Source organism: Copadichromis virginalis, linkage group LG8 (assembly GCF_057382275.1).
Source record: "Copadichromis virginalis isolate Kocher_CV1m ecotype Utaka linkage group LG8, C_Virginalis_male_GT1.1, whole genome shotgun sequence".
In the NCBI taxonomy this organism is placed as follows: domain Eukaryota; kingdom Metazoa; phylum Chordata; class Actinopteri; order Cichliformes; family Cichlidae; genus Copadichromis; species Copadichromis virginalis.
The window spans coordinates 23,732,494-23,746,881 of NC_140625.1; the positions used below are offsets into that span (position 1 = coordinate 23,732,494).

Genomic DNA, 14,388 nt, shown 5'->3' on the forward strand with positions numbered 1-14,388 from the left:
ATGTCTCTGAGCATGAACTGCTTCTCTGAGGAGTTTCCTAACATGGTCACTGTGAGTGAAAATCGCTCGACGCACTTATTTTACAGTCATTTTTCAGACTTTGGTATGCTTTATTTTCCCAGAAGAAAGTTCAAACTCACTAGTAGAAAATTCTTACAGCTAAATTGGAACCATTCCCACACAACAAAATTGACCTTTCCATCCATCTATTCTCTTCCTTTTATCCTTATCTGTGTTGCCCCAAATGATCTTTTCTGCTTACAAATATATACATGTGAGCGGATTTGTGTACTTCCCAAAAGATGTCACCAATCAGCATAACAGTAGCCAAATGTGGCATCCCTATCAGTCCCTGTCCTAAAAAAAGAAAATGAAGTAATAATCCAAAAACAGAAAAAAGAAGAATATGGTTTCATCTTTTTACTTATAACTACACAACTCAGCAGATTTTTCTGTATCTGTCAGCTAACTTGTTTCCATCACTCCAAACTAAAACCAATCTTGTATTGCCAATGATCCGCCTGGTGAATAGTCCTCATTCTGTGATATGGTTTTGGTCGTCCTCCGTATGACTCACACAAGGCTATACAGTGGGGGAAAAAAGTATTTAGTCAGCCACCGATTGTGGAAGTTCCCCCACTTAAAATGATGACAGAGGTCAGTAATTTGCACCAGAGGTACACTTCAACTGTGAGAGACAGAATGTGAAAAAAAAATCCATGAATCCACATGGTAGGATTTGTAAAGAATTTATTCGTAAATCAGGGTGGAAAATAAGTATTTGGTCACCTCAAACAAGGAAAATCTCTGGCTCTCACAGACCTGTAACGTCTTCTGTAAGACGCTTTTCTGTCCCCCACTCGTTACCTGTATGAATGGCACCTGTTTGAACTCATCATCTGTATAAAAGACACCTGTCCACAGCCTCAAACAGTCAGACTCCAAACTCCGCCATGGCCAAGACCAAAGAGCTTTCAAAGGACACCAGGAAAAGTATTGTAGACCTGCACCAGACTGGGAAGAGTGAATCTACAATAGGCAAGCAGCTTGGTGTGAAAAAATCAACTGTGGGAGCAATCATCAGAAAATGGAAGACGTACAAGACCACTGATAATCTCCCTCGATCTGGGGCTCCACGCAAGATCTCATCCCGTGGGGTCAAAATGATCATGAGAACGGTGAGCAAAGATCCCAGAACCACACGAGGGGACCTGGTGAATGACCTGCAGAGAGCTGGGACCAAAGTAACAAAGGTCACCATCAGTAACACACTACAACGGCAGGGAATCAAATCCCGCAGTGCCAGACGTGTTCCGCTGCTGAAGCCAGTGCATGTCCAGGCCCGTCTGAAGTTTGCCAGAGAGCACATGGATGATACAGCAGAGGATTGGGAGAATGTCATGTGGTCAGATGAAACCAAAGTAGAACTTTTTGGTATAAACTCAACTCGTCGTGTTTGGAGGAAGAAGAATACTGAGTTGCATCCCAAGAACACCATACCTACTGTGAAGCATGGGGGTGGAAACATCATGCTATGGGGCTGTTTTTCTGCCAAGGGGACAGGACGACTGATCCGTGTTAAGGACAGAATGAATGGGGCCATGTATCGTGAGATTTTGAGCCAAAACCTCCTTCCATCAGTGAGAACTTTGAAGATGAAACGAGGCTGGGTCTTCCAACATGACAATGATCCAAAACACACCGCCCGGGCAACAAAGGAGTGGCTCCGTAAGAAGCATTTGAAAGTCCTGGAGTGGCCTAGCCAGTCTCCAGACCTCAACCCCATAGAAAATCTGTGGCGGGAGTTGAAAGTCCGTGTTGCTCGGCGACAGCCCCAAAACATCACTGCTCTCGAGAAGATCGGCATGGAGGAATGGGCCAAAATACCAGCTACTGTGTGTGCAAACCTGGTAAAGACCTATAGTAAACGTTTGACCTCTGTTATTGCCAACAAAGGTTATGTTACAAAGTATTGAGTTGTATTTTTGTTATTGACCAAATACTTATTTTCCACCCTGATTTACGAATAAATTCTTTACAAATCCTACCATGTGGATTCATGGATTTGTTTTTCACATTCTGTCTCTCACAGTTGAAGTGTACCTCTGGTGCAAATTACTGACCTCTGTCATCATTTTAAGTGGGGGAACTTGCACAATCGGTGGCTGACTAAATACTTTTTTGCCCCACTGTAGGGAATTCCAGGAGCTGCTAAAAATTCTTGACAAACCCTCCTTTTCACTAGGGTATGGCATGTAGTTTGAGCTGGAGAAGATTTAGACAGTCCTAGCACAGTGTCCTGTTGTAATCCAGACACATTACAGTACAGTGTTTCTCTGTGACTGTGACTCTGTGTGTCTATAGCAACACAACTGAAAAATGCCAAAATAGCTTTAAACATGACTCTGGTCCTCTCATGGAAATAGTCTCAGTATCTATAACTACAGTTATTTGAATAGTTTCCAGATTTGTGAACAATACTCACACACAACAATAAATTGATACACTTTAGAAGTGAAAAGTAGTCAGTCACCTGTCAGATATATCTTTATCTTTCAGAAGTTCAAGAGCCATTCTCGACTATATACTGCACTATATAAGATAGATATGTGACGTAACCTGCTTATTTGTGGGCTACTGTTCTGAAGCCTCTAGGGTCTGACATTTTGCCCTTTGCTCTCTTGGTGTTTTGAAAACAGATGTGACCATATTTAAAAGAGAGGATTGAGCTAAACAGTTAATACTAGTAGTTAGTACTAGTATGCTGGAGGTTAAAGGTAGTTTCTATAAAAATGATTGCTAAAAGTCAGTTAAATATGTTGGCTGGGCTGTGGCACAGTTTTTAGTAAGGCAAACCTTTTCCATTGGCAGTTTTCGTTGGACTTCTTTATTGTACTACCACTTGGCTCATGGTTAGTGATTATTTGCAGGCAAATTTGAAAAGGCTCCAAGCAGCTGTCACAATGCTAGCAGCCAAAGCAATCAGAGCTTTTTTGGTACAGCGCCTTCTTTGCATCTGATTTCACCCAGTGAAAACCGGCAACCTCCAGGAACTGCTGCCAACCACTCGGGAAATACACATTTCCCCAGCAACCAGTGGTTGTATCACATCTAACTCAACAACTCTTAAGCAATGTGCACATGATGTCGTGAGAAACCTCAATACTACTAGAAGACTTTTTGACAGGCAGAGGAGGGGCCCCTGGTTGCCCATCATTGAGAACTCGGGTTTAATTTGCATTGGCATACTTTTGTAACAACCCCACAGACACTGGTTAAGAGGTTAAACGTTACGAGCTGTTATACGTTATACTTATTAATCAAGCAAAAATGAAGCTCAAACACTCAACTGTTCATTTAGATAGGTAATCTAACAAATAATCAGTAGCAAAGGTAAACTCCAGTTTGATAACAGCCAGCCTGTTAAATCTGGACTGTATGAGTGAAGTCACTTAACTGTACAGAAAGTCTTTTTGCCTAAATAATACATGATATTTGATGTTCAGCTGGGCACTGAGACTGGAAGACAATGGGAGTAAGTGGTTTTAATGGGGACAGTGTTCATAATGTCATTACCACTTTGTTTTAGTGATCAAGTTGCGCTCTAATTGAATTCTACCTTCTCATTTGAGGTTTGCAGGTTTGTGTCTGTTACAGGAAATATCTCTTATGTAACTCAAAGACTGTGTCACCAGCAAGCTGCAAATTTGCGTTATCTCTGTCCCAAAACATATAAAGCCCCTCCACCCGCCTTTACCTTAGTTTTATTTGTTATTCTTCTCGTAAACCTATAATCTTTATCTGCCTCAAGAAGTAAGTGTCATATATACTGTATGTCCCTTTCCTCTGTAAGCCAATTACAGAATCAGAGTGCAGGGGAGGGTTTTTCTCATTTAAGGCAGCAAGCCAGGTCATTTGTTGTGCCCAGCCCTCCCCTTCTCAGATTAAATGTCAGGGCAGCAGCTCTAACAGCAGGGACACATGCTTCTCTGGAAGTAGCTCAACCACACTGAGACACTCTCACAGCTGCATATACGATGTATTCAGCTTTTCTCATCCTGATCATCTTAACTGGTAAGACTTTGTGTTGTTTGGAGTGTTATTTCATTAATAGACAGCAGAGTACTTCCCATCCTGCATGTATCTGATTCTTTAAGTTTTTACATTGTTTGTAACAGTAACTTTTCTTGGACATATCTCATAAAGGCATAATAGAGATTAAGACAAATCGGGGACCGAAAAATGTTCAAATGAGAGTTATTGTTATTATTTCCAATAAAAAAGATGAAACTTGAGATTTAAGCAAGGGAAGAAAAAAGGAAAACACAAGTAATTTAATGGGCTAGAAGTGTAGGATCTTTAATGACAATAGACAGTTTTAATTATTTTAAATCCACATTAATCTAATTCTAGATTTAAAAATATTATGAAACTTGAGTTTCCTGAAAACAGTATCCTGACACTACAAGGAAAATTAAATGATAAAAGCACTGCAGACAAAAAAAACAACAGATTAAGAAACAAGAAACAAACTAAGCAGCTGTGTACAAGCTCTCAATTTCTCTTTTTTCCAAACAAAAGTTAAAAATGAATGGCAAAATATATTGTTTAAAATCTAAATTCCAATAGAAATCATTTATCTGACAACTATTTTGCTGTAGATGTGACTTCCTGTCAGAAAGTGTGCAGTTACCACGATGTTCTGGACTATCTGAACCTGACCACAGATAACAGTGTGTTTAAACTGACGCGGCCTGTGCTGGACTACACGCACCCCACCAAAGTAGAGCTGGACATCATCCTGTATGCCATCCTGGCTGTGGTAGGTGCAACATTACTGCATTTATGTGTTATTAATGAGCTAAATGCTACAATGAAGGTGGTCATTACTGACATCACTTTATTTTCAGATTGAGAAAACACAAACTTTTATTCCCTTTGTCTGGGCAACCCTGGTGAGTTTATTTTCTTCAGATCTACATTAGGTTAACACAAAGCACAGCTAATCTTTCTGGGGTCTATATCAAAAATATATGTCAACACATTTCAAAACAACATAAAACTAAAATAAATAAATATAGAAAGCACACTACAAAAATGATAATTTGACATTCATGATAAAGCTAAGCTCCACAGATGTTGTTTTAGGACTTGTTAAATTAAGTATTGTACATTGATCTGTTTGATGCAGTCTTTCATTGGTCTATCTGCTCTATTCTGCACAAGGTGAAATAAAAAACGGCCCAATGAGGATGCAAATCATGGTCTGCCTGAGACACACCTTGTGCATCTCCGTCTTTGACTTTTCTGATAATCTAACCTTACTGCAGATATGGAATAATGAACGCATCTCATGGGACCCTGATCAGTTTTGTGGAATTACTCATATCACAATTCCTCGAGAAATCCTCTGGAAACCAGATGTCTTCATTTATGAGATGTGAGTCAGCAACACACACGGACATGAAGTGTAGTTTATTACAAAATCAAACACAAACAGGTTCAAAAGGAGACACTTTTATTCATTTTGTTCAAATCAAAGTGTGTCAAAAAAGTGTTTCCTGGCCTGAGAGATCAATATTTTGAATAAAATTGGATTCACATTGCAAAATAAATACTTTTGGCATGTTAAATCTTTGAAAATCACAGTGAAATGAAGGTCATAACTCTTTTTCTCATAGCTGAATTTGAAATACTTTTTATTTAGAGTGAAATGTGAACAGGACTGCTGAGGGCAGCTGCTAAAACAAATCATATATAACAACCTATAAACTATGACCGCTCACCTGTCATAAGTGTCAAACAGAATTATAATTTGTTAGGTCATCACCAATTTATTTTTCATGGACAATGCTGCTTTGTGATGCTATCTATTTATTAAGCCAGTTTATTGATATAACAGACACTTTCCTGTTTGCAGTTTACGTTGTTTTTGGCTAGACATATTTGTTAGGTACACCTGTTCAACTGCTTGTTAACAGGAATATCTAATCAGCCAATTATATGGCATCAACTCAATGCATTTAGCTATATAGACACTATGAGAACAACCTGCTGAAATCCAAACTGACCATCATTATGGATATCAGTAAGGAGGAATGTTTGCAGGAGCTTGCTTTTTTGCAAAAAATCATTTTATAGTTGTTCAACATCAAATGTAACAGCTTGATATCTGCTGCCATCCTGTGTTTGTTTAGAAGGTCAGGCGCTTCATTGTGTGCACACTTTATTAAAGTACACGCAGCAGCTTTTATACTACTTTAAAACAAACACATTATCCTGCTGCTGTGACAGCAGGAGCTTCAGAATAATTCAGTCAGTTTATAATTAGTATCATCAAATTATGCTGTGTAGGTGCTCTGCAAACATACTGAAAGAGAGAATAATGTGTGTGTGTGTGTGTGTGTGTGTGTGTGTGTGTGTGTGTGTGTGTGTGTGTGTTGTGGTCTTAGGATACAGACGGACGACTCCCCTCAGAGTTATTACATCTCCGTAGCCTACGATGGGACGATCACTTCTGAGGACGTCATTAAGATTGTCAGTACCTGTAAGATGGATGTCCACAAGTTCCCCTTCGACACGCAGAAATGTAACATCACCATTGGTTCTGCAAGTCACTGTGGTGAGGGAGGATGAGTGTTCTGGTGTGTTTTCTCCTGCTTTCATAGTTGTTTGAACTCTGAAACGTTTCTCTCATTCTTTCTGTCATTTCCCAAAACAGTAGATGAGATGCGACTTTCTCCTTTCTCCAACTCCTCCCGGGCCACGCAGTTTTCCCGTGAAGTGATGAAAACACAGGGAGAGTGGGAATTCCTCCAACTGTCCATCTCCAAAGTCAATATGACCTTTGAAAATAAACTGTGGGAAAGCCTCATATACACTGTACGTAATACACAGAAAGAAAAACACAGGTGGCAAATTACATTAAAAAAACAAAAACAAAAACAAGATAAGAGACGTCATTAACATTTACATCTCTACAAGCCCAGTTCCAAAAAAGTCAGGACGTTGTGTAAAACGAACAGAGAAAACAATGAAATGTTTAAACTGAGACATTAAAAATATTTCTTGAAATAAAAGCTTCTCGTATTCACAAAACAGGAATGCTGCAGAACTGACTACAATGGTCTTGTGATAATAACTTTATATGACCAAATCAAGCAATTTATGATAAATAACCAATTTTAAAAGTTACTTCTGCAATACTACACCCACACAATATGATAACTTTCACACAAGGTAAATCTAACCTAACCACTGAACCCGTTTTCCCAGTTCAGCATGAAGAGGAGACCACTCCTCCACGTTATTAACTTCCTGTTGCCCATCTTATTCTTCCTAACTCTGGATCTCGCCTCCTTCTTCATCGCTGACCATCGAGGAGAGAAGCTGGGCTTCAAAGTCACCGTCCTGCTGGCAATCTCCGTTCTGCTGCTCATCCTGAACAACATCTTGCCCTCCATGTCCAACAAGACCCCACTCATAGGTAAAGACTCCTTCCTTAAGGGATGATGTTTAAGTGTGGTGACGTATTTCATGTATGTAGAAGAACCAGATACCAAAAGAAAAAAAAATAACTGTTGCTTGTTTCATCCTTTCAGCAACATACTGCATTGTGATTTTTGCCCTTATGCTGCTCAGTCTGCTGGAGACAATTTTGGTTACACATCTGATAGAAAAAGACTCCCAAGTCAAGCTTAAGGTGAAGAATGAACATAAAAAAGCCAAAACTAATAAAAGCGATGCAGGTGAGATACGTAAAAAGCTTCTCAGATACTGATCACAGATTTAGTCTATAGTATCAGTCTGCTAAAACAAGAATTCAGATCTCAGGTAATCCCTGAGAGAACCTGCAAAGGAAAAATGCTTTAAAACATTAAATGCAGTAAACATGAAAAGTGTCTGGAAACACAAGCAAACATATTGAAAAAGAGAACAAAAAGAAGGCGATGATTTGCATGCTGTACATTTAATTTCAAAAGCTTCATCTTATCTTTAGTTAGCAGATGTTTCATGTTTTAAATGTGTGTAAATTCTTGTGACAAACCTACTGTTTGCTTTCAGAAGACAAAAGACAGACCTGCTGTTCCTGCATCTGCATAGTGTCCAGTGATGAGGAACAGCATGAGCTACTGCCTGTTGCTGAAGTGGTACAGTTTGAGCACATGCATGCAGATATTGCATTAATATGACATGACAGGAGAGCAAAATCGTATTAACATCTTTACAAGATCTTAATTAATCAGTGACAACAAAACAAATGTGTAAATTCATCTTGAGTGGGATGAATAAGATCTTCAGAGCACACATTTTGACTGGCCAACATCAAATCTGGGCTCAGATTCCTGTTTACAGACTAAAAAGAAAAGATACTTTGTTGTGAAGAATACAACACAGCCTTACAGAAATGGAAGAAATTAGCATTGATTATGTTGCAGTATTATTTGGGGAACCTCTCGGGTCCTGATATATTCCCCTGGACATTACTGTCACATGAAAGTAATGATTTGGATAAAGCTGTTGTTGGTCAGTGATAAACTATGTGCTCTGTAGCGCTGGAGGAAATGTTTTAAATAAAATATCATTGCTCTGATGATGAAATAAACTTGCTCTAAATAACTGATACTAAGATTATTTATAAATGGGATTAAGTTCCCTTAAACACACAAGAAAAGCCCCCAAAAACACAGTTTTGGAGGAAAATGACTTAGGCTAAAAATGATCGTTGATACAATAACAGACAGTTATTAAATTATTAAAAGTACATGCAGTTTTAATAAAAACAAAGACCAAACTGTTGTTGCAGCATTAAAACACCAGGGGTCAGTGCAGATGGATGAGGTTACAGAGTGTTACATGATGGTTCAGTGCAAGATTCAGTAGTTTTACACATGAACCCTCACATTTATTAAGAATAAGTAAGCGGTGGCACTAAATAAAAAGTAAAATGCTAGTATTCACAGATGTAAGATTGTTGTAAAATATTTATTTTCATTATCTTTAAAATTGTGAGTTTCTCGTGTGTCAAAACCTATTTCCTGTTTAATCAAACTATTTGAACCAATATTGGGAAAAAACCTTGTGTTAATAAGCGTTACAGTATAATAGAGGTGCTATACTGAGCTACCTACAAAATGTTGCTGGTAAATACCTGCTAATAATGCAATAAATATGATTTTTTTTTTAGACGTGGGACCCCCCCCCAAAAAAAAAGAAAAAAAATTGCTGGCATCTCTGCGATAATGCAGAGGCCTGATATATTTTTTCCCATCAGGCCTCATTTCAGCGTGAAATAGTCATACAAGATTTGATTTAGCTGGAAACAGCAGAGGTAACGTCGCAAAGCAAATATAGGCCAGTTATTATGCTGATTGTGCTCATAATATCAATTTATGTCCATTCAATGTTTTTAGACTCCAGATTAGTGTTTTTGCCACTATTGCTCATGATGCAATATCACTCTCATCACCATAAACTCTCTCTGACATCCTTCTTTGACTGCTTGACTTTGTGCAGGTTAACAACAGTAATCATACAGGAGAGTATAATGTGCTGGTGCTGATCCTGGAGGAGCTGAAGGAGCTGAAGAAATCACTAAATCTGCACCTCAGTGGCAGCGAAAAGGGAGGGAAGTACGTCCAGTGGGCAGCCAGAATCAACAGGGTTTTCTTCATTTTCTATGCTGTCACTGTGTCGCTCTTTCTCTCTCTCATGTACACTGAGTGGAACACTTAGAAATGTAGAGTATTTCCTATTAATACTACAGTTTCTGTACAGTAGAGTATTTGTGTCAAAATATGGCTTGTATTGTCTTTTTGTATTTTAGGACATCATGTTAATGTTGTAAAACCTTATTATTTTTTGTTTTATATACACTTTATATAGTTTCGCGTTCAACTTTTCCATAGTTAAAGTTAGATGATCCCTCAGACATGTATTGGAATGAGAATGATCAAAGTGTTAACCCTAAACGTTTGGCTTGATTAATCAGCCATCACTTTATAGGCCAAGCTGTTGTATTATGCTTAATGAATGCTGAGTGAAGTGTCCAATAAACCAAGAAACAGAAAAACCCAAACTACTTAAACAATGACTCAGTTTGTGGGCCATAATAAACAAATATTATCATCTCAGAATATTTTTTAATAAATAAAGCCTTAAGCCATCACATGTCTCTTTATATTTTGTTTCCAATGAGTCAGACATTCATGTAATTTTTAAAAGTGGTCTTCAGCAACAGTTCCCCAGGCTTTCTGAAGGTCTTGAAAAGTTTCAGAAGGATGTTTTTTATTAATTTATTTGTTTGTTACATCACTTAACTCTGACATATGAATCATTTAAGCATAAAAAGCCACCTAAATCAAAGAATGAACTGGTGTTGTGTCTGTACATGTCAGACAACAACAACGAAAACACTGTTTTGAAAATGCAACTTTAGACACTGTGTTGTTAAAAGTCTATTACATTAACATTAAGGGAAGTTGTTCCCATTTCTTTAGCTGAATTTACAAAAAATGTCAAAGAAGAAGAACATGTTTATCAAAGCGCTTTATATCAGGTGTGCAGTGTGCACTTTGACTGGATATGTGAAAGGCAAAAGAAGATGTGGCAGGCCTAAAAAACTAGCAGATGAACAGTATCTGAAAGGCTATCCACAGCCTGGTCACAACCAAAAACATCAATATTATTCATATAGTATGTAGCATCCCAAAAATCTCTAAATGTTTTGTTGTAGACTCAAAGAGAAAAAATACTTCAAAAAATGATTTAACGGTAACAAGATGAAAGAAACCTCAGACGAGCAAAAGGAGAGGGTTCCCTTTACCGGTGCAGGCAGGCATGTCATAGATGTTTGCTACAGGAGAACAGCCTGGCAGATTAGTGTAAAGGACATTTGAGATTAAATCCTGCCTGCATCTAGTCTAATGTAAACTGGACAGGGCAGTAAATCAGTCATTATCAAAGGGGAACATCTATCTTCAAACTTCATCTATCAAACACGCACTCACTGACCTCACTGATTTCATATTTCTGACGTTCAATCTCTCCCGCCTGTCATACTTCAGTCCTCCTTCACCTCACAGCTCATTTGTTAAAACCAATCATGTTCATTCTCAGCCACCTGATATCGTGTTGTAAACATATTATGAGAAAAGAGGCCAGCTAGTAATTTCATTCAGCACAGGGTGGATCTGGGGTTAGTGGACTGTTCCTCTTTTATTGTCTACGCCATTGAATCAGCCATGCTGGCGTGCACCACTTTACCATTTGGACTTTAAACTGCACATTAAAAACAAAAGCAAACACACATTAAGGTGTTCTTTGATAGTAATGATAAATTCTGCAAACCTTTAGTGTTGTCATTATGACTATTACCAAACTTAACTCAGTTGTCTACTTTGTCTATGCTAGTTTGCAGTTTATTTACTTAAACAATTTTTCTACAAATCAAAGTTGCATCTCCAGTGGTATTTTTGTGTGTTATAGGATTAAAGTAGAAACAGCAACCTTTTTCACTCACTATGTTTTTATACACCACTCTGCATTTACTTACTAGTTGTTATTAATCTCTAATTGTCTTCCGCAGCATGTCCTTGTTCTGTCTTCATCCCCAACCAGTTGTGGTAGATGGCCACCCCTCCTTGAGCCTGGTTCTGCTGGAGGTTTTGTCACGATCCTGGGTCTTTTGACCCAGCGTTTTGAGATTTTGTTTATTTTGATGTTTATGTTTAAGTTCATTAGGTTATCTAAGTTCATTTGTTTATTAGATTCCCCTTTGTGCTGTCAAGCCCTGTGTTAAGTCTCTCTTGTCCTTTATGTGTTTCATGTCTGCATGTCTTTTGTTGTCAAGTTCGTGTAGTCATGTCTGCGTTTCATTTTGTTTCCTGTTTTATTTTGAAGAGGTCCTGTGTTCCTAGGTTAAATGTGTTTAGTTTTACTTTTCCCCTGTGAGTTCATTATGTTCATGTGGGTTGTGCTGTTTTGATCTTTATAGTTATTATTACGCTAGGTTTGTTTATGGTTATTGTGGTTATAATTCTTAGGTTTTGTTATATGGCTTCCTGTGTTCCATGTTGTGCTTACGTGATGTCTTTCTGTCCCATGTTTCAGGTCCCTATGTTCTGTCTCCCCAGTCTTTTAAGTTTACATATCTGGAGTTCAGTCAGTGTGTTTCCTGTTTTACTTTGAAGGTCTGTGTCTCATGTCAGTGTTTCTAGTTTTGCTTCCCTTGTCTCGTCCAGCCTAATTACTCCCAGCTGTGCTCTCCTTCTGTGTCTCATTTCCCTCGTTATCCCTCTGTGTATTTAAGCCCTGTGTTTCTCTTTGTCAGGGTTGTAGTGTCCCCTCATAGCTCTGTGATAACCCCTGTGTTTTCATGTATGATTTATTATTAGTGTTCCCAGTTTAGTTTTGTTCTTTGTTTCCCTTCCACCCCTGCAATAAAGCAGTGTTTTTGAGTTCACGTTTGTCTTGGTGAGTTTTGCGTTTGAGTTCTTCTCTTGCCTGTAGTGATGGTGAGATGAAGCCTCATGATGAACTGAAGCTTTCCACCCAATTGGTCGACTCATTGTTCGAAGCTAGTGATGGCCAAATGAAGCTTTCCGAACCACTGAAGCTTGTATTGAAAAACGGTTCATTACTCGAAGCTTTTCAACACAGTCCTCTCCGGTGACATCTGGTGGTGAAAATTTTGAAGAGCAGCTTGAATCTGCAAAATAAAACGGACTGCTCAATCATCACTGCTCACTCAAGAGTGGGGTTCTCTCCGATATTGGGCCACCGTTCCGTTGCTTTGAACATGTAATTGGTTTTGTTTTCTCGATTGGGGGGCTGAAAAAATGTAATGCGTATCTGCGTAATACATTTTGATCAATAAACTTTCCCTATTTAAACATGCACTATGGTGTGGCCTTTCTTTGCTCATAACTCCTTGATGTTGGTAAATACAATAAGTGAGCAATATATATAATATACATATGATAATGCACAGCACATTATGGAGTATGCCCCTGCTGTGAAGTCCTGCCTCCATCTACTTGTCGTTTAATCACTGGACAGCTGGACAGGTTCATACAAAATATTAGATGAGGCCAATTCCTATACATATTTTTGACCTAGGGGTAGGATTGATTGTGAACTGGAAAGGGAAAATGCTTAGGGGGCTGAGTACGGCTGCATCATCACTGATTTGTAGAATCCTTTTGATTCGATACAGGATCCGATTCAATTTGATTGGAATCTGGAAAGTTTTGCCTCAGTCAGAAATATTACAATTCTGATCATTTAACAGTATATATCCATAATTTCGTATCTATTAAAAGAAAGCTGACACATGTGAGACTTAATTAGAGATGTAAACAGAGAGTTATGAAACCTGCAGCTGCAGAAGCCAGCGAAGAAAAAAGAGGCAAACACAGCGCGGACCCGACAACACACCAAAATCTGATTCTGACGCGTCGGGTCCGCGCTCTGTGTTCACGTTTGTATGCAGAATTCGTAAACCTGCTCCCAGTTACTGTTTTAGCTGCATGGTGTTTGACGACATGTTGTGAGGTTTAACCTGAGATGCTGGCGTTTCAGGCATAATAACGTTAATTTACAAATCGACACAGGATTGTAATGAATCAATATCACTTTATTCAATTTAGCATGGATTGTAATCAGAAAAGCGATAATCAAAACCCACCCCTAATCAAGAACTTGCAAAGTAAAAACATGATCTATGTAAGGTAGCCCTTTTGTTATTTACATTTAAAAAAGAGGATTAGTGTTACTGTGCGCTGGCCGAGTCTGTTTCTTTTCTTAGAAATAGTTTCTCCTGCCCTGGAGAAAATCCACTTGCATGGAACAGAAGAGGCTGTGGAGTGCAGGAACCACACTGCAAGCTGGTAGATATGCAGGTATTCCTGGGTCCTGCAGACTATCACCTAAAAACAATAAACAAAATGATTGTCTAAACTGTAGCAATGTAATGTAGGTATAGTGCCAAATACATTTTTGTAGTCTTCATTAGCTTTAATTCACATGGAAGTGTTCCTAAAGTCATATGCTGTAATGATATTTACATTATGAAAACATGATTTTGGACATTTCAAGTTTTTCACTTCGGCAGATAAAATGAATTGAGCAAAATCAACTCAAAATATTTCCACACGCCAGAACGTCCTCTCTTCCTCGCTGGCTCCATATCTGTCAGTGGAATGATCACCTCGTCGCTATCTGTCACCATCAACACACTCCAAGAATCCCGTGGATGATTCACTTCCTTATATCCGTTTGAATCAGGTACCGAAGCAGTTACGTGCGTAATGAAGCTTCGGACGTCACTGGTCACGTGACTTTTGCCAAACGAAGCAAGCCTCGACACAGTGCTTCTGAACCAGTGTG

General features: G+C 38.7%; 1 protein-coding gene across 1 annotated transcript; it reads left to right on the forward strand.

Annotated features, from left to right (window-relative positions):
• Positions 1-4,618: 4,618 nt before the first annotated feature.
• LOC146703450 (5-hydroxytryptamine receptor 3A-like) lies at positions 4,619-10,285 on the forward strand (the record flags this gene model as incomplete). The annotated part of the gene is made up of 9 exons (XM_085466696.1): positions 4,619-4,822; positions 4,911-4,955; positions 5,331-5,440; positions 6,453-6,622; positions 6,722-6,882; positions 7,276-7,486; positions 7,602-7,748; positions 8,065-8,150; positions 9,517-10,285. Coding segments are annotated over 9 exons (1,353 nt in total), but the record flags the coding sequence as incomplete, so codon positions are not given.
• Between the last annotated feature and the right edge of the window lie 4,103 nt (positions 10,286-14,388).